General features: G+C 59.9%; 1 protein-coding gene and 1 long non-coding RNA gene across 4 annotated transcripts; one reads left to right on the top strand and one right to left on the bottom strand.

Annotated features, from left to right (window-relative positions):
• Positions 1-2,567: 2,567 nt before the first annotated feature.
• On the bottom strand, positions 2,568-7,895 carry LOC132024181 (uncharacterized). 3 transcript variants are annotated; one of them, XR_009406189.1, is made up of 4 exons: positions 7,711-7,895; positions 6,331-6,429; positions 4,174-4,364; positions 2,568-2,825 (listed from the first exon to the last, which is right to left on the bottom strand). It is a non-coding gene; the product is annotated as an uncharacterized LOC132024181 (long non-coding RNA). The 3 variants fall into 3 exon arrangements; XR_009406188.1 differs by lacking the exon at positions 7,711-7,895 and adding an exon at positions 7,221-7,680 and having other exon boundaries at positions 6,331-6,470; XR_009406190.1 differs by lacking the exon at positions 7,711-7,895 and adding an exon at positions 7,221-7,680.
• A 382-nt stretch (positions 7,896-8,277) lies between these two features.
• ARRDC1 (arrestin domain containing 1) lies at positions 8,278-15,916 on the top strand. The gene is made up of 8 exons (XM_059410159.1): positions 8,278-8,438; positions 13,327-13,437; positions 14,097-14,147; positions 14,248-14,402; positions 14,616-14,798; positions 14,881-15,057; positions 15,132-15,567; positions 15,643-15,916. The coding sequence occupies exons 1-8, from the start codon at positions 8,321-8,323 to the stop codon at positions 15,705-15,707; spliced, it is 1,296 nt and encodes a 431-aa protein (XP_059266142.1). The 5' UTR covers positions 8,278-8,320; the 3' UTR covers positions 15,708-15,916.
• Positions 15,917-18,991: the final 3,075 nt, after the last annotated feature.

Genomic DNA, 18,991 nt, shown 5'->3' with positions numbered 1-18,991 from the left:
GGGGGGGTTGGCCGCGGGGGCCGCGCCCGGCGGCGGGGGGGGCGGGGGGGGGGGGGGGGGGCGGGGGGCCTGGGGCGGGTGGGGCCGGGGGGGGGCCGGGGCCGGGGGTCCGAGCGCCTCCGGGACCTGGGCCCGCGCCCGCGCGCCTTCCCGCCCGGGCCGAGCGCCTCCTCCGCGCCGGCGCCCAGCGGAGGACCGCGGCGGCGCGCGGTTGCCCACGCGGCGCACCCTGAGGCCGCCGCGGCCTCCCCCGGCTCTCCCGCTGCTGACCGGGCGGCGGGGACGTGCGAGCGGCTGGGGCGGCGGGTCCGGCTCCTTCCCGAGCGGGCGCCCCGGGACGTGAGTCCTCCGAGCGCTGTCACCGCTGCGCCGAGGCGCGACGCGAAAGCCCCGGTCGCGTTTCGGTGTGGGGCGCGGGAAGGCCCGCGGGGCACGCAGGCAGGCCGGGGGCCGGGGCTGGGGTCCGAGGGAGGGCGGTGGGCGGGGGATGCCGGGCTGCCCGGTGGGCGTGAGCTGCGTGGGCCGGAGAGGGCAGGTGTGAGAAGGTCGGACGTCCGTGGTCGCCGGACGGGACCGCAGGGCAGAAACGGGCCCCGATCAGGGATGGGAGGGGCCGGAGCGGGGCCAGCAGGCTTTTATGGGCACTTTGACTTTTACACCCGGAGACGTGAGGCCGTCGGAGGACTTAAATAGAAGAGTGGCTGTTCCCTGAGTGGGGCCGGCGGCGTGCAGGGGGCCTGGAAGCAGGAAGGCTACTTAGCAAGTGAGCACTAGTCGCTGCCCGAGAGATCATGGGTGTCTGGACACAAGTGGCCAGTGTCCTGTAGCCCGGTTCATGCTTCAGGAACAACCCCAGACTCTCAGCGGCTCAGCAAAATAAAGATGAGTTTCTGGTTCTTGCTTCATGTTAAGGTTGCAAAGGAATTTAGTATATGAGTATAGAGTTCAGGGGGGCTGTCCAGCCTGGGGTGCAAACCCGGCGTTCCATAGCACATTTGTATTTATTCACTTTTTAAAGGTTTTATTTATTTATTTGACGGAAAGATCACAAGCAGGCAGAGAGAGAGGAGGAAGCAGGCTCCCTGATGAGCAGGGAGCCCCATGCAGGGCTCCATGCGGGGCTCGATGCGGGCTCGATCCCGGGACCATGAGATCATGACCTGAGCTGAAGGCAGAGAATTTAACCCACTGCGCCGCTGCCCAGGTGCCCCACATTTGTTGTGTTTGAAGCCATGCAACTGGATGAGATCACATTGGAAGAAAATGCGGAGGGGCGCCCTGGGTGGCTCAGTCGGTTAAGCATCTGCCTTCAGCACAGGTCATGATCCCAGGGTCTTGGGATCCACCCGTGTCAGACTCCCCACTCACGGGGAGTCTGCTTCTTCTTCTGCCCCTCTCCCTTGCTCCTGCTCTATCTCTCTCTGTCTTTCAAATAAATAAATAAAATCTAAAAAAAAAAAAAGAAAATGGAGATAGCAAAGGAGGGGTCAAAGACTGAGCCAGGGTCTGGGTTCTCCTTTACAAAAGGGGAAGGAAGTTCAAAAGAGAAGGAGCCAGTAAAGAGAGGGAGATGTCAAGAGGAAAACCAGGAGAGGATGGTAGCTTGGGAGTCAAGTAAACTGAAAGGATTAGACACATCAGGTGCTGCTGATAGGTCCTGTGAGGTTGGGGTCGGGAACTGATAACTGAGCAAAACAAGGACACTGATAGTCTCCACCAGTACAGCTCTTGATGGAGTGATGGCGGACTAGGTCCATCTGAGGGCTTAGAAGGGAAGGATAGAAGATTGAAGGCTGTGAGACAGACAACTCTTCTGAGGTGTATTTGCCAAAAACAAGAGCAGAGAAGTGGGGCCGAAACTGGAAAGAGAAGGGAAGTAGATTGTTGGTTTTAACAGGAGTGACCCTATAGAGGAGAATTGCTGGCAGAGGAGGACGAGGTAGGGAGGCAGGAGCATGGGTGGTGCAGCTCAGTACAAAGGAGAGAGTCTGAGGAAAAGTCCCTGGAAGGCAAGGGAGTGTGCAGGCAGGATTTGGGGGGAGTTCTCTGGTGATGTGAACAAAGACATCAGTTGAAAGTGAGGCCAGGAGAGCAGATGTTAGCAGAGCAAGGAGAGAGGTCTAGCAGCCATGTAACTGTCTAGGAGAGAAGTGGAAGAAGGCAGCAGGATGGCCCAGCAACGTGCAGGGTGCCTGTCAGTGTGACTGTTTTTCTCCAGCCTATGTAGGCTGCTGCAGACAAGGCAGGGAAAGGAGGGCTGGTTTAGCTCCACCTGTGCTTGTGCTGAGGTGGTTTTGAGTGGTTTCTCAGAGAGAGTGGCCCAGATGGCTGCCTGTGGCCTTAGAGCTGAATGAAGAAAGGAGAGAGGGCAACAGGGGGGCAGGGCCAGTGGGTTGGGGTTCCCCGCGGAGTCCCAAGGATTGCAGGAGTCATGACACAGAGAGAGTGGGCTAGCAGGACAGGAGGCGGTAGCCAGAAATGTGTGGGCTTGAGATCATGAGGGCAGTGGCTTTTGGTGATGACTGTATGCTTTTGTGCAAAAGAACCACTCCAAAACCTTATGGCTTAAGACAATATTGATTTATTATTTTTTGCAATTCTGTGATTGGGGTCTTCTGGGTCCCTCCTTTGGTTGCACTCGGCTGGGAGTTCACTGGAGTGCCTGTTTGTCTTGCATGTGACTTGTCTTTGTGTGGCGTCTCATTACCCAGAGTCCCCCACGTGGCCAGGCAGGATAGCCAGACTCCTTCCAGCATGGAAGCCATGTGCGAGCATTTATGGGGCCTCTGCTTGAATCCTTCTTGCTGGCATCCCACTGGCCAAAGCTAGTCACCAGAGCAAGTCAAAAATCAGTGTAGGAAGGCTATTACCTTGGGGGGCTCCCTTGGGGGCTGCTAGTGAAGCAGCCTGCCCCCAGTCCATCCTCTGGCCTCTAACAAGTCATGCTCCTCCTCCTTGAAAAGTGCACTCCCAAGTGATCCCACAAACACCATCTCATCAAGGCTAGCCTTGGAGTCTCGCATGCTGTAATGTGCAACAATTACAATGGGGCCAGATGGATAAGGCACATTGGTGTGGCCCCTTTTCCCCCAAGGGCATATTATCTGCCCCACAACAGCCAACATTCAGTGGCAAAGCACAATGCAAGTGAGCAGACACCCTGTCCAACAAGGAGGGTTAGACCCTTAGTCACTGCCCCTCGGCAGTTCTGGAATCCAGCTAACTCCTGTCACAATCCTGGACCAGGGCTGGTCTGCTCCCTGCAAGTGGCTCCCTTGGCTACTGTTTCTTTCTTTCTTTCTTTCTTTTAAAGATTTTATTTATTTGACAGAGAGAAATCACAAGTAGGCGGAGTGGGGGGGGAGCAGACTCCCCGCTGAGCAGAGAGCCTGATTCGAGGCTCAATCTCAGGACCCTGAAACCATGACCTGAGCCAAAGGCAGAGGCTTTAACCCACTGAGCCATGCAGGTGCCCCTTGGCTAGTTTCTTGCGTTCTTGGTTCCTCCCCAGGGCACTGGGCCTTGTACTCGCAATGGCCCTCTTTTCCATAGGAAGTGGCCTGTGTTTTCAGCTGAGTACCTTCATCAGCCTGCTTCCTGGTGGAATAAAGCAGGGGCCCAGCAACTTTATTTCATAATCTGTCCATTTTACATTTTACCTCAAGCAGATACAACCCTTCAAGAAAAAACGGATTTTCGGGGTGCCTGGGTGGCTCAGTGGGTTAAAGCCTCTGCCTTCCGCTTAGGTCGTGATCTCAGGGTCCTGGGATCAAGCCCACATCGGGCTCTCTGCTCAGCGAGGAACCTGCTTCCTCCTCTTTCTCTCTGCCTGCCTCTGCCTGCTTGTGATCTCTCTCTGTCAAATAAATATTTTAAAAAATTGATTTTCTCTATGACAAACTGTACCTTGTTTCACTGGACAAAAGCTATACTCCAAATGTCTTTGAGAAGGCTTTTCTCTCCTGTGGCCCAGGAGTCAGGTGCTGTGGGACAATGACCATAAGATTCTCAGAAGCCCTTTTGTATGGCTGAGGGGGTCTCCAAGGACTCGCTCCCCGACCCAAGAGCCTCAGAAGTCTTCAGAAGGGATCATACAACCATACCCTTGACTTCCACTCTCAGGTTTGCTGGCAGCACTCTGGATTTACTCTTCACCATGACATCATTTCTTACCTTCAGAACTTTTTGCTGCCTGGAAAGGTTGGAAATGAGAAAGAGTTTTGATTTTCCAACTCAGCAAGGCCTGGCTTGGAAATACGTCCTCTGACTCCTGCTGGGACGTGGAACAGCAACCTCCTTAATTCGTCTTTCTCTTTTATTTCACGTTAGCATAACTGAACAAAGCCAGTTGGCCTTTATGTTTTCTGCCAGGAAAATCAGATCATAGACACATTTTCTATCTTCTGTGTTACCCCAGGCCATGGTCTCACCACTTTCTGGACACCCACCAATTCTGATGGCATCCCTCATCCAGCCATCATCATCAAGGTTCTCATTGCCAGTGCCCACATGCTCTCTGCTCCAAAGTCAGTGCCAGGTTTTACATTTTATTATGGCAGCATCTCAGACAGAGATCACAAGTAGGCAGAGAGGCAGGCAGAGAGAGAGGAGGAAGCAGGCTCCCCGTTGAGCAGAGAGCCCGATGCGGGGCTTGATCCCAGGACTCTGGATCATGACCTGAGCTGAAGGCTGAGACTTAACCCACTGAGCCACCCAGGCGCCCCTCACTTCTAGGTACCAGTTTTGGTCCCAATTATCTATTGCTGCATAGTAAACCACCCCAAAGTGCAGTGGTTTAGAACAACAGCTTTATTTTCTCATGACTCTGTAATTTAACTTGGGTTCAGCTGTTGGTTCTTCTGCAGGTGGCAGATTGTCTCAGATTGTCACAATCAGTTCCTCCCCGTGTGTGGCACTTGCCCCACGCTAGTGCTGTGGCTGCTTTAATGCGCGCAGTGTGGTGGGAAGTTCTGGGACTCGAGTCCAGGCCTGCGGACGGGGAGCTTCACCTTCCTCTCTCCAGGGGACTTGCTGCTGGGTCATCAGTCTCACTATCTGGAGACCATCTTGGTGTGCAGGACCCCAAACTGGCCATGCGGAGAGGCCTCATGGAAGAGACCCCTGACCCCTCAGTCAAGGCATCAGACATGCAAATGAGAGAGAGATCTTGGACACTCTATCCTCAGCACACCCCATACCTCTCACACTGAGTAGAAAAGCCACCTGGCTGAATGCAGCCTGATTTCAGAATAAGTAATAAATCAGAGCAATTTGGGTCACTCCTACAGGTGCAGTCATTCTGGGTGTGGGGCTGAGGCAGCCAGTCTGAGATGGTTTCACTCCCCTGTGCAGGCCTTTCTCTCTCTCTCTGATCTGTCCAGGAGGGTAACTAGGTGTTTTGAAATGGGAGGTCGGGACCCAAGAGAATGAGAACGAGCTGCAAGGCCTCCTCAGAGCCTACCACGAATGCGGCATCTCGCCCACTGCAGTTCTGCCGGGTAAAGCAAGTCAAGGGGCCGGCCCGGAATCAACAGGAGAGGAAGGACCCTACCTTCTGACAGAAGGAGCAGCGCTAATGCAAAGGGATGGGAGAAGTTGCCAGACATCTTTGCAGACAAACTAAGGAAGCCATAGGACCCAGATGCTTACGTCGCCTGGGGAAGGTTCTCGGAGGACAGGAGCGTGGGGACAAGAGCTTAACTGGTCATGCTCTTATTTTCTGTATCTTACGATACTTTGACATTTGGGGGCCTTGCTGGCTGGGGAAAGGCTGCCCCTCCCAGGGTTAAGCTCATTCCTAAAGATAGCAACTTGCCTGGGACAACTTTCACATGCAGACCAACTAATCCAGAGGCCATACCCCTCAAACACTCCTTTACCAAACTCACACACCGATATGTCCGTCCTGAATCACCGTAGGGCCAGGTACTGGACAAGTAGAGACCACTGGGACAACCTGACCCTAAGCTTGCTCCAACTTGCCTACCTTGCCTCACCTATTTCTTGGGCCATGGTCTCCTAGCAAATTCTGCCTCCACGGGGCGCCTGGGTGGATCAGTGGGTTAAGCCTCTGCCTTCGGCTCAGATCATGATCTCGTGGTCCTGGGATCCAGCCCCGCATTGGGCTCTCTGCTTAGCGGCTCTCTGCCTCTCTGCCTACTTGTGATCTCTCTCTCGGTCAAATAAGTAAAATATTAAAAAAAAAAAAAAAAGAAAATTCTGCCTCCTGACCAGCCCTGGTCCTTCCCCATGTGCCCCCCCTCTCGGGAATCATTAAGTACCGACTATTCTCTCAAGGCAGTTGTGTCTGCGCCTGTCACCGTATCATACCTGATGAAAACAAATCCCAGATGCGCTTTAAGAGAGGGCGGCCGGGGTGTGGGGCGCTGGAAGGATCACCCATGTGGATCCTGGAGTCATTAAGAATTCCTGCAACACCGGTATTGGACAGAAGGACAGTGAGTCAGGAGCTGAAATAAAAACAAATAATGGGGACTGATCTGGGCTTTAAAGATGACAGGAGAAGCGAGCATCATTCTGAGAGGAGTTAAAGCTGGGAGCTTGGCAAGGTGTTGAGTCGGGAGGGCACATGCTCCAGGCCCTGATACAGGCATGTGTGTGTGAAAATAAAAATCTAGGGGGCCTGGGTGCCACAGCCGCTAAGGATCTGTCTGCAGCTCAGGTCATGATCCCAGGACCCTGGGATCCAACCCTGCATCGGGCTCCCTGCTCAGTGGGGAGTCTGCTTCTGCCTCTCCCCCTCCACCCCCTCTCCCATCTTGTATTCCCTCACTCACTGCCTCTCTCTGTCAAATAAATAAATAAAATCTTAAAAAAAAAAAAAAGGCTAAACATCTACGTTTGAGAGGCTCCAGGAGCAAGAGGAAAGGGGGCACGTCGGCAAGTAGGGCCTTTGTGCTGATGGTGGAAGCAAGGTCAGAGTGGCTTCCAGTACAGGGAGTGGGTGGGTGATGTAGAGCTGTGTGGGGCACCACGTGCTGTCACTTCCCCTCAGCAGCAGCAGCCACCACAATCTCTTACTCCTTCCCCAAACATCCCCCTCTTGACCTCTGCTGTGCACATCGGGCATTCATGGGGGGCCCACAATCCTCCCCATTCCCACGGGACCCTGACTCAGTCTGGGAACTTCTCCACTTGCCTGGTGTTGATAGGGAAATGTCTTAAGTGTGGCCGATCGGCCGGCCCCCCACACTCCCCACCTAAGAATCCCAGGCGAGGCGGCTGGGGAACTCGGCCGGCCGGACACTGCTGTCCCTCCAGGGCCTCGGGCACCTCCCTTTCCGCAGCCGGGCCCAGGGGAGTCCTTCCAGCCTGAAAGCCCGTCCTTCTGCTGGAGCGCTAGGCCAGGTTTCTGCGCTGCCGCCCCGGACTCTCGTTGTCATCCCGCCCTGAGCCGAGTGACCGTGGTCAACCAGGGCCCGCAAGTCTGCGGTCCTTTGTCTTCCTCACACTCGTGCGCACACGTCCTCGGTGGGCGTCTCAGATTCTGCCGGTCGGAACTCTGTCGCATCCCCCAGCTTCGCCCCAAGCCAGTCTCCCCCGTCCGAAATGCCCCCCATGCACGCAGGTGCTCTGGACACAAACACGGCCACGCCGACGCCCTCCTCCAGCCGCTTCCAGCCCCCCTCGCTGCGCTCCGTCTCGGGTCCCCCAGCCGCCCCCGCACCCCAGCTCCCCGTCCGCAGGGACCTCTCCTCTCCCACCGCGTCCTCAGGGCGCCGACGGCCCGGCACCCACGCCTCCGGGGCTGGGAAGGGGGGCTCCGGTCCGCGGCCTCCGCCGAGACTCGCTCCGTAGGGACGCCGCCGCCTCCCCCAAGCGCGCGCGGGGCCCACGGCACGAGCCCGGCTCCCGCAGAGGTGCGGCCGCGCGGCGCGGCGGGCCCGCCCCGTGACGTCCTTCCGCCCGGCGGGCGGAGACTGGGGAGGTGGCGCCGGCCCAGCCCGCCCCTCGACAGGTGAGCCGGCCGCGCGCCCGGGGCAGCAGGGGGCGCCTGTGTGCCGGGGTCCCGCGCGCCGCGCCAGCCTGCACCCCACGCGCGGGCCCGGGGCAGCGAGGAGGGAGGGGGTCGGGGGGCGGGCTCTGGCGGGGCTGGGGGCAGGGTGGAGGCGGGACGGAGCCCGGGGGCGGGGGGCGAGCGGGAGGAGAAGCGGACCCCGGGAGACTGCGGAGAGGGGGAGTAGGCGCGCCGACGGGGCGGGCCCGGGAGGCTCGGGGGGCGGGCCCGGGGGGGGGGGCGGGGGGGGCGGCGGCGGCGGGAGGGGGTGTCAGAGCGCGGCCGCCCGGCGAGGGCGGCGGCATGGGGCGGGTGCAGCTCTTCGAGGTCTTCCTGAGCCACGGCCGCGTCGTCTACAGCCCCGGAGAGCCGCTGGCGGGGGCCGTGCGCGTGCGCCTGGGGGCGCCGCTGCCCTTTCGAGGTGGGCGCGGGGTCGCCTCGGGGGAGGGCCGGGCCGGCGGGGTTCAGGTGGCAGCGCAGCACCTGCGGCGGAGCCGGCGCTCCCGGAAGCGGCAGCTGGTGGCGCTGGGCCTGGACCCGCGGAACTGGCGGCGCCTCCCGCCGCCCCCTCCCTTCCCCTCCCGGCTGCCCGGCGAGTCGTGGGCCCCGCCGGCTTCGGGGAGGGTTGGGGTGCGGCGGGCCGGGCGGCGCAGACCCGCCGGGGTGGGTGGCCGCTGGCAGATGGGGCGGAGCAGGGAGGCCAGGGTGGCCCAGTCCTTCCGCAAGTGCCCTTCCTGTTCTCTCCTAGGGTCGGCCAGAGTCGGGCGCGGGGGTTTAGATCCTGCCCCCCTAGGCGAAGGCCATTCTGACTTGGACACACGCACGCCCCTGACCCTCTCTGTCGGGTCTGCGGGGTCCGCTGCACCCTGCACCTGCTGGGCCTTCACCTGGAGCCTGGCCCAAGCGGGGCTTTCTCTTCCACAGGTCCAAGCCCCTGGCGCAGGCCCTCAATCCTCGGCCCCACGGTACACCCGTTTCCACCCGGGCTAAGGCTTGGCCTTGCGAGCTGGGAGGGTCTTGCTCATCCTTGTGTGGCCCAGACCTCCAGCCCCGGGAGCACCTAGGAACTGAACCTCAGCCCTTCTGACTGGTCCTTCTGCTGGTGCAGACTTCTGGGACTTTGGGACTGGGAGTCAGGTTGCTGGTGTGGCCCTTGCTAGGGCTCTCTGCGGGTGCTGGCCTTATCTGCCATCTGAGGTGTGGGCAGGGCCCTGAATGGGACTTCAGAGCTCAGGGTGCCCCCCAGGGACTCCACACCTGATAGCTGGTTCTGAGTGTGAGGGTGCTGCTGCTGGAGTGCTTCTCCATCTCAGATGCTTGGCCCAAACCACGGCCATCAAGCATCCCTCTGGACTTGGATTCTCTGAACCCTTGGGTGCTTGGCAGCTAAGTTCTTCTAGCGCTTCTAGGGACTGAGAGCCACTGCCCACCTTTCTGGGCCCCAGCTGCCCCAGTCCTGAATGGGTCTGACTCCTGACCCTGCCATGTTTGAGGCCACAGGGTTTAGGAGGAAATTGAGTGGGCGAAGGTGGCCCTGGTCAGGGGTCCAACCTTGTGCGGTCTCCTCTTGCTGACTCATACCTCCTTTCCTGTCTAATTTGGGGTCTGGGTGGGGTAGTTATGGTAGTGGCAGGGGCCACAGGAGTGACAGTGCAGCTCTTCCCTGGGGCACAAGGAGAGATGACAGTTGAGATGGGACTGAGGGGAGAGCCCAGGGCACGGGAGGTGGGGGTGGGCTTGTGGTGGGGGGACGGCGGACACGAGACCCCACGCGGGAGCTCACTGCCTGGCTCCTCGGCCCAGTCATGCTCCCGCAGCTGGGGCCCAGGGCAAACCAGCTGTTACTGACCATGGTGAAGAAGGCATGGCCTGGCCTGGGCAGAGTACCCCAGCCTCCATGTGATGGGTGGGACGTGGGTGAACGGACAGCCGGGCTGTAGCATGTCCAGGGAGCGGCAGCTGATGGTCCCCACTATTAACATGCTAGCTGGTTGCCGGAACAGGGGAGGGAAGAAGGGGGACAGGCTGAAGAGTAGATGGTTGATGGCTTTGGGTCAGAAGAGTTATTATTCAGATTGTCCCCCGGGGTGTGGACAGAATGTGGGTGCTGAGGCTGTCCTGGGGCTTCTTTGGGGCCTGGTTGGGTTTGGAAAAGGAATGTCTGTGGTTCTTCTTTCTTTTTCTTTCATTCATAAGATGCTTGCTGAGCTCCTGCTAACAGCTAGTGATGCTGCAGGGAAGCCCTCCACTGTTCCAGGAGCACATGGAGGTGGGGAGGGCCCCCCTTCAGGCCCTGGGGGGGCTCATAGTCTTGCCCACTAAATTTGATGGTGGACAGAGATGAGTGGCCCTCAACCATGAGGACACTGGCTGCCCTCCGAGCCAGTGCAGAAGGGGAAAGCTGTGGAAGGAACTTGTTCCCTGGAGCCTGGGGCCCGCCAAGCCTGAGGCTGGGGGTCACGCGGGGGTGCTCCATGTTCTACTCTCGAGGATGGGCATTGGGGGCAGGGGGAGCCCAGACAACAGCAGCAGTCAGCCCCCAGCCACACTAGCTCCCTGAACTCTCACCGTGGGGCAGGTGCCATTCTCCCCACCTCCCACGGACCAACTCTGGGAACGCTCAGGGCAACCCCGGGAGGGGGCCACCTTTCCCGTGTTTCAGACTTGGAGACAGGACTGATGGAAGTGCCTCATAGAGCTTTAGTGAAAAGATGTGGCGAAGGCTGGGTTGCTCCAGGTTTGTGGGAACTGGTGGAGGTGGCGAGACCCTTGGGACCAGAATGAGGAGTGAGCAGATGGTGCGCGCTGGTGGGGACAGAAGTTCCAGAAGTCACTCTGGAACACGGTGCGCGCGATGGTGTTCCTTAGAGAATGGGAGTAGCCCCAGACCTGCTTATGGGTTTGGTGCTGGCCTTTATGCCTCTGAGCACTGTCAGAAGTGAAACCCTTTTAAATCTAGGTGGTGCAGCAGTGTTGCTATGTGCTGGTGGCTGGCACTGGCCAGAACGCGCTTCCCCTGTCCTGTGGCTGTGCCGTGGGGCACACGCACTGGTGTGATGGTCGTGCTCAAGTGTGGGCGCGGATCCCTGCTGTGTGGGTTAGGAGGGACAAGCCTACTGTGTGTATCCGTCCCCTGAAGGTCCGTTGTTCCCCTGCAGAGGAGAGTGAACAGGAATAGGCTGTTTGACTCCAAGACGGTAAGGGGAGCGGCTCATTCAGGCAAGGTTCCTGAAGGGGCTTCACCATGTGTGCAGAAAGGCTCTTTGCCTGGGCATTGGGAAGGTCATAGAACTTTGGCCCCTCTGGGATACCCCAAGGGTTGATGGAATACTGTTTGTTTTTCTGAGATCAGGTGACCCCGTGGCTTGTTCTCCTGAGTTCTGGGGGCCGTGTCCAGGCTGGGTGGGTGTTTTAGCCATCCTGCTGTTGGACATGTGGGCCCTGCTGTTATGAACGTGTTGCTTCTAGCTCCTGGGTAGGTGGGGTGGATTCTGAGAACCACTGGGTCCTCTGGGAGGTGAATGGAAGGACCCAGCAGATCGTCCGGATGCTTCGCCAGGGCCCCTGTAGCCACCTACGGCTTCGTCACCATCAAGGGGTGTGTTTCTTCATCTCTTCTCCGACACATGTCAGGATCTTTACTATTTGCCAACTGATGGGTGAAAATGGTAACTCACTTGAGTTTCTCTGATTTCTGCTGAGGTGGGATATCTGTTCCTGTTGCCTGCTGTGATGTAGAAGTCGCTAGCTTGTAACAAATCACCTCTAAACTAAGCGGTTAGAACGACCAGTTTACTGTAACTCACAGTGTTGTGGATTGGAGGTTTGGACAGAGGTGGGCAGGGGACTCTTCAGCTCGGTTTGCCATCTACTGAGGTCACTTGACAGTCTTCAGACGGTGGGTCCCAGTCTGGGACCACTTACCTCCTTCTGGCATACTCTGCTGGTCCCAGAATTCGCAAGGCAGCCAGACTCCGGGCGGAATGCACCCTCTCTGTGGGGAGTGTCGAGTGGCCTGGCATCTGGGATTGTCACACTCCCCCCTTTATTCTCTTCCCTGCCATATTTCTCACCTGTAGGAGCACCCCTGTGTCTCCGATTCTGGGGAAGGGACAGTTCCAGGTCTGACCCTAGGAGGAGACGGCTGATGGAGTGCGGATTAGAAATCAGGGCCAAGGTCTGGTCACGGGCAGTGCCAACGGGGGTGGAAGACAGGCCAAGGGTTTCCAGGGAGAAGGCTTGTGGTCTGTGGGTGACCAACAGGGGGCTTGTTGTGTCAGGGTTAGGTTGGCCTGGGGAGACCCGGACATGTCTGGTGTGGCTGGCCTCTGGCACTGGGCACTTGGATACCAGGTTTCTCCTGCCTGGTGGCTCTGTCAGAAGGGTGTCACATTCTGAGTCACCTTCCCCTCATCTGATCATCAAATCATGGAAGGAAGGGGAGAGACTGGGCAGGGAGACGGACATCATTGACCTCGGTCAGCCCTGCAGTTCAAGGCGGGGTGGAGCCCCAAGGCTGCCTGTCCCTGAGCCCCCGGCCCCTCCAGCTGTGCTGGCTTCCTTTCTGGTCCAGCCACAGCCTTCTGACCCTAGTGGTCTCTGGGCAAATGTTCCCTGGAGTGGGGAGTTCCTGACCATAGAGTAGTGGCAGCCACCTCTGCTGCAATCGGTCCTGGTCGGGGAGAGAGGACTGAGCCATCTCTTGATGGAGGAAATCAGCCCTCCTGGGCAGCACTAGTCCAGGAAGTCAAGGGCGTCCCCTCCCTGCAGTGTGCGGGACTGCGGGGTACTTATCTGCTCAGGCAGGTCTGACCACATTCCTGCATCCTGAGGGCTGGCAGTTAGCTTCCTGGACTGTGAAGGGCACCTCCCAGCCTAACCGAAGTGCCTGTGAGCCAACGGAAGTGGGGCTGGAGGTCAGCGGCCCTGTGGGCTTCTGTTCGTCACTGGTGTCCCAAGCAACCCTTGCAGGGAGCTGAGGGTACTCGGGGCTGGTGGGCCCAGGGGTGGCTGGGAACCAAGGTTACCAGGTTGCGGGTTGTACGGGCGAGCACTGGGGGCCTCCTGTTCTAGACTTCAGGACAGATTTAACTCTGTGCCCTATCACCCTGGCTCCCTGGGAGTACCCCAAAGAGGGGGCGGATATGAGGTGCCCTCTGGAGGGCAGCAGGTCACTGGCTGGGCTGCCTAAGGCCCCGCTCACCGTGGTGCTGTTTGCTGTTTGCTCTACCCAGATCTCTGTGATGGGGCAGGGAGGGGCCCAGGCCAGCGGCTGCCTGGGACTCACTCCCCCCCACCCCACCTTGCAGCCATCCGAGTGACTTGCACGGGTTCCTGCAGGGTGTCCAACAAGGCCAATGATGCAGCATGGGTGGTGGAGGAGGGCTACTTCAACAGTGCTCTGTTGCTGGCTGACAAGGGTGAGTTTGGGAGCCTGTACCTGCCTTGTTGCATAGAGTGACCCCTCCAGGGCAGACCTTGTTTGAGGGGGGTCTGTCTGTTCATCCCACCCCCATCAGCCTTGGGGACCCCTGTGCTGACCCACCCTCTAGCAGGGCTTTGTACCCTGATGTATTTCTCCTGCAAGCACTAGGCCTTGCATGATAGGGCCTGGGTGGTTGAAGGGGGCAGCTTCTCCTTGATTTGGTTGGGCTCTGGCCCCTGCAACAGCCCCATCCCCCTTTCCTGTTGAAGCCAAGCTCTTGTACCCCTCCTTTGCCCTGTGCTGCTCTGGGGCTTTGAGTCAGACTCGGTATGAACTGGTCAGCTACAGTGCCGCCTATTTCTTTCTTTTTTTTTTTTTTTTTTTAAAGATTTTATTTTTATTTATTTGACAGAGATCACAAGTGGGCAGAGAAGCAGGCAGAGAGAGAGAGGGAAGCAGGCTCCCAGCTGAGCAGAGACCCCGATGCAGGGCTCGATCCCAGGACCCTGGGATCATGACCTGAGCTGAAGGCAGAGGCTTTAACCCGCTGAGCCACCCAGGCGCCCCAGTGCCGCCTATTTCTAACCTGTGTCCTGTAGTGTCCCCTCAAGGCTCCTGAGTCCCCTCTCCCCACATCTCCCTCTGTCTCTGCAGGGAGCCTGCCAGCTGGAGAGCACAGCTTCCCCTTCCAGTTTCTGCTTCCTGGTAAGAGCCCAGCCTTGCCTGGCCAGGTCTGGTGGTGACAGCTGGTGGATAGGAGGGGGGACAGGGGACGGTTGGGTGCCATCCCCTGCTCTCTCTCCAGCCACAGCTCCCACGTCCTTCGAGGGCCCCTTTGGGAAGATCGTGCACCAGGTGCGGGCCACCATCGACACGCCACGTTTTTCCAAGGATCACCAGTGCAGCCGTGTGTTCTATATTTTGAGCCCCCTGAACCTGAACAGCATCCCCGACATTGAGGTGAGGATAGAGCAGGGGTCTTCTGGTTGATGCCCCGTCCCCAGGTGAGAGGAGGTGGCTGGGACCCAGAGGAGCAGCGGCTTCTCTGTCGTGAGCTGTTTATGCTGTGTTTGGGGGCAGGGCACAGCAGGGCTGAGTGGGCTTGTCCTGGGGCCACAGAGATCTGGGCTGCCTGCACCTGCCAAACCCCTTCATTAATGCCCTCCCCTCAAGCAACCCAACGTGGCGTCCACTACCAAGAAGTTCTCCTACAAGCTGGTGAAGACGGGTAGTGTGGTCCTCACCGCCAGCACGGACCTCCGTGGCTACGTGGTAGGGCAGGTGCTGCGGCTGCAGGCGGACATCGAGAACCAGTCAGGCAAGGACACGGGCCCCGTGGTAGCCAGTCTGCTGCAGGTCAGAGGCCCCTCTGGCTGGAGGGGCTGGAGGATGGGGAGGGGGCTGGCCTGCCCAGGCTCACAGGCTGGCTGCTCCCCAGAAAGTGTCCTACAAGGCCAAGCGCTGGATCTACGATGTGCGGACCATTGCAGAGGTAGAGGGTGCGGGAGTCAAGGCCTGGAGGCGGGCCCAGTGGCAAGAGCAGATCCTGGTGCCTGCGCTGCCCCAGTCAGCCCTGCCAGGCTGCAGCCTCATCCACGTGGACTACTACCTGCAGGTGGGGGTTGAAGGGAGAGGGGGTGGGGCCGGGGGCGGGCAGGAGGCCTGGCCTCACTGTTGCTTCCTCCCCAGGTCTCCCTGAAGGCGCCTGAAGCCACTGTGACCCTCCCTGTTTTCATCGGCAATATTGCTGTGAACCACGCCCCTATGAGCCCCCGAGCGGGCCCAGGGCTGCCTCCGGGGGCCCCAGTCCCCGTGGTGCCCTCAGCACCACCCCAGGAGGAGGGCGAGGCGGCGGCCAGCAGTCCCCCCTTCGCAGATGCAGTCTCCCTCTCCACCAAGAGCCACTCACAACAGCAGCCATTACCTGCCGCCTTTGGCTCCGTGCCCAGTGCCCCCGAACCCCGCCCTCAGGATGGCAGCCCTGCTCCCCACCCATTGCCCCCTCCGTTGTGCATCTCCACAGGTGCCACTGTCCCCTACTTTGCAGAGGGCTCTGGAGGGCCAGTGCCCACTACCAGTACCTTGATCCTGCCCCCAGAGTACAGCTCCTGGGGCTATCCCTATGGTGAGTGAGGGGCTTGGGGTGTGGTGGGGGAGGGGGCACCATGAGCCCCATGCAGACTTTGCTCTCTCCCCGCAGAGGCCCCACCATCGTATGAGCAGAGCTGTGGCGGTGCAGATCCCTGCCTGACACCCGGGAACTGACCCTGTGCCGCCTTCTCCGGGTGGGCCGACCTTTGCCCTGGGACCGGGCACCCAGGGCCTCGTGCCTTCTTTGCTCCTGGCCTGATCCGGCCTGCTCAGGACCTGCTGCTGCCTGGCTGCTCCTTTCAGCCTCTTCCCAGGGACGAGCCCCTCCCAGGGGGGCTGAGGCCTGGAGAGAAGCCATGTAAATAAAGTGCTTCTTCCATAGAGCTGGGCATAGGCCGGCCTCTCGGGCCCCCTCCTCCTGCCTGGTGTGCGGCAGCCTAGCTGTGGGGTACCCTCCCGGGGTCCTGCTCCTGTACCCCCTTCACCCCTGAAACCCTGCCTGTGGGCAGCCCCATCCCCTCCAAGGTGCGTGCCCCTGTCCTTTGTTCTGGGCCCTTCCTTCCAGGTGCCTAGGGCCCAGAAGACTGACCCTGGGGAGCAGGACCAGCAGGGACTGGGTACCTTTAATTTAGGCCAGGGCTGGTGCTCTTCCTCTTGGTTCTACTTAAGAATATGCCCTCTGAGTGGGGCTTGCATGTCTGGAGCCGTGGTGTTAATTTAAAATGTATCTGTAACACGGGGAGAAGACCACCCCCGTAACATTGACACACCTTGGGCTTGCTCACCCAACCAGCACCCCTGTCCCAGGTGATGGCGTTCGGATCTCCTGCAGCAGAAAACCCATGGGGAGTGATGAGGCGGGCTTGCCCAAGTCCCTGCCCCTTGTGCTGTTCCTTTATCCCTGGCCTCAAGTCTCAATCCCTGCCCTCACCCCTGCCACCCAGGCCTGGCTCTGAGGGATACTGCTGCTCCTCTCCGGTCCAAGTGAGAACACAAGCCCACGCCTGCTCTCAAGGTCCTTTTCAAATGCCTGTTGTTTGGGATCCAAGGAACCCAAGAAAAAATAAAGTTAGGGTTCAGCAGAGCAACGTTTACCAAAGGGGCATCTGCAGATACTCCAGTGCTGAGGGGAGGGCCTGTAAATGCCCAGTGGAGCCAGCGACCCTGGACCATGGTCTGGGAAATACCCGAGGTGGGATTAAGACAAGACTTGGGAATGAAATTCCATATCTGACATATAGTGAGGGAGTGACCTTGGATAGGTGTCCCTGTTATCTTAATCTATAACAAACTGAGGGGACTGAGTGGACATATTGATACCCCCCCCCCCCCCCCCGGTTTATTTCTTGAACACTTCACAGTCCAGAAGTAGAAGATTTGGGCCTGGTGATATAGCTGTCATTCTCAGGTTGAGGTTTCCACCCCAGGGTCCAGGAAGGTCATTCCTGATTTCACCATCAGCCAATTTACTGGGCCTGCTCCTCTGACTTGGGGGCTACAGGCTGGGAAGTGGGTTGGATCACTTGTGCAAACATCCCACTGGCCACTCTCTACGTCTGGAAATGTGCTCCTTAGCCAGGCAACCAGGAACCTCGCTAAAATATTACTATTTGTGGGGCAAGGAGAGGATGAATATTGGAGAAGAGCTCAAAATACGCCACAGGGAGGGGAATCTGTAAAACATCCGCTAGTAGCAGCCTGAGCTGAAAACCCACCTGGCCTTCAGTCCCCTCGCAGCCCCTCCACGGTTAGGTGGTCTGGAGGCCACTCAACTCCCCTGCTTCGTCTGTCCTCTCAGCCCATGTCTCAGGACTGACCCGATGGTTACACAGTTCACATGCAAGTGTCAAAAACAGCTCTTGACGTGAGTGATGGACACCAGGACAGGGTGGGCTGCGCAGACAGCGTAAAATGAAGCGTAAAATGCCAGCTTCTCCCACTTCGGACACGCTCCCTTACAGTTGGTATTTGCCTGGTAAAGCACTTTTCCTCCACAAATGATTTATTCACTCGACAAGGATTTGTCCCCTTCATCCCAGCGCTGTCACAGGCACTGGGGCACACGAGATACAAATCCCGTCTCGACTCCCAGAGGGAAAGACAAGACGGCGGTGGAGTCAGAGCTAGGAGGCTGCGGGGCGCAGTGCTGGGAGGGCGGTGAGGGAAGGCTTCCCTGGAGGGGGGGGTGTTTGAGGCCCCGGAGGGCAAAAGCGTTTTGGGGACGGGACAGACTAGGGCCCCAGGCAGGAGAGCGGACCGGGAGGATGGTGCCAGGGGCAGGGCACACGGGTGGAGGTCCGTCCGGCGGGGCTTGCAGGCCTGGACTTGAGCTCGCCGTCAGGAGGCCCGGGGTGGGTCCCCAAGCCCGTGCGGAGCGGACTCCGGCGGTCCCAGGGAGGCCGGGAAGATTCCCGAGGGACTTGCGTTCGTCCCCTCCCTGCTCCGCACCTGTGTGCGCGGCCCACGGCTCCCCCCCCGCCCCCCCCCGCTCCTGGAGACCCGCGACTGTGCGCATCCCGAGCCAGGCGGAGGCGGAGGCGGAGGCGGAGCAGCCTTCGACTCGGGCCTCCTCAGTTCCCGCCGCGAACCCCAACTCCAGTCTGCCCTTCTGCACTCCCGAAGGTGGTAAATACAGGCCTGGCCTAGGGAGCGGCGGGCAGGCGCCGATTCGCAGACGCGGGCTGGCCCCGGGAGGCCGCCCGGACGGGGCGCACCTCCTCAGCGGAGCCCCCCGCCACCAGCGGGGGCGATCCTGCTGGGGACAGACCCCGCCCGGGCCTCCCCGCGCAGAAGACGGTCCCCGTCCAGGGTGCGCCCTCCTCCCGGGACACCCTCCCGAGGCGGGCCCGCCCCCGCCAGAGCACACCCGCGCGGGGACGCGACCCTAACCCAGGCTCCTCCCCTCATCGGGGCCCCCGCAGGGGCGACCCTCCTCCTCGAGACGTCCCCCGCCGCCGGCACATCGCGCTCCCCGGCCGGGCCGGCTGTCGGTCGGTACGACGCCCCGGCGCCGGCACCCCGACCACGGACGCCCAGAAGCCCCCTCCCGGGCGGCACTCCTCACAGCCAGCCCCTGCCCGGCAGCCGGGAACACCCCCGAGCCCGGGCACCGCCCTGGGACGCGAGTCAGGACCCGCCTTCCACGAAGGCCCGCGAGGAGAAGTGTGTCCGGGGTTAGAGGTCAGGGGTCCTTCTCCACCCCCGCCAGCCCACCCGAATGCCCACGTAGAAGGAAAAGATATCGGAGACCAGGAGAGCAGGACGCCCAGCCGCCGCGACGCCTCCGGAAGGCCGCAGCGCCCAGCCCCGCCCCCCGCCCGGCCAGCGCGCCCCGGTTCCGGCCGGCGCAGGCTCGCGCCGGGGACGCCGCACGCCGCACGCCGCGCCGTCGTGCGCAGGCGCGGGCGCGGGCGCAGGCGCAGACGCGCGCGGCCGGCCCCGCCCCGCCCTGAGCCGCG

The sequence above is a fragment of the Mustela nigripes genome, chromosome 9 (genome assembly GCF_022355385.1).
Source record: "Mustela nigripes isolate SB6536 chromosome 9, MUSNIG.SB6536, whole genome shotgun sequence".
In the NCBI taxonomy this organism is placed as follows: Eukaryota; Metazoa; Chordata; class Mammalia; order Carnivora; family Mustelidae; genus Mustela; species Mustela nigripes.
This window is presented reverse-complemented; position numbering and strand designations above follow the sequence as displayed.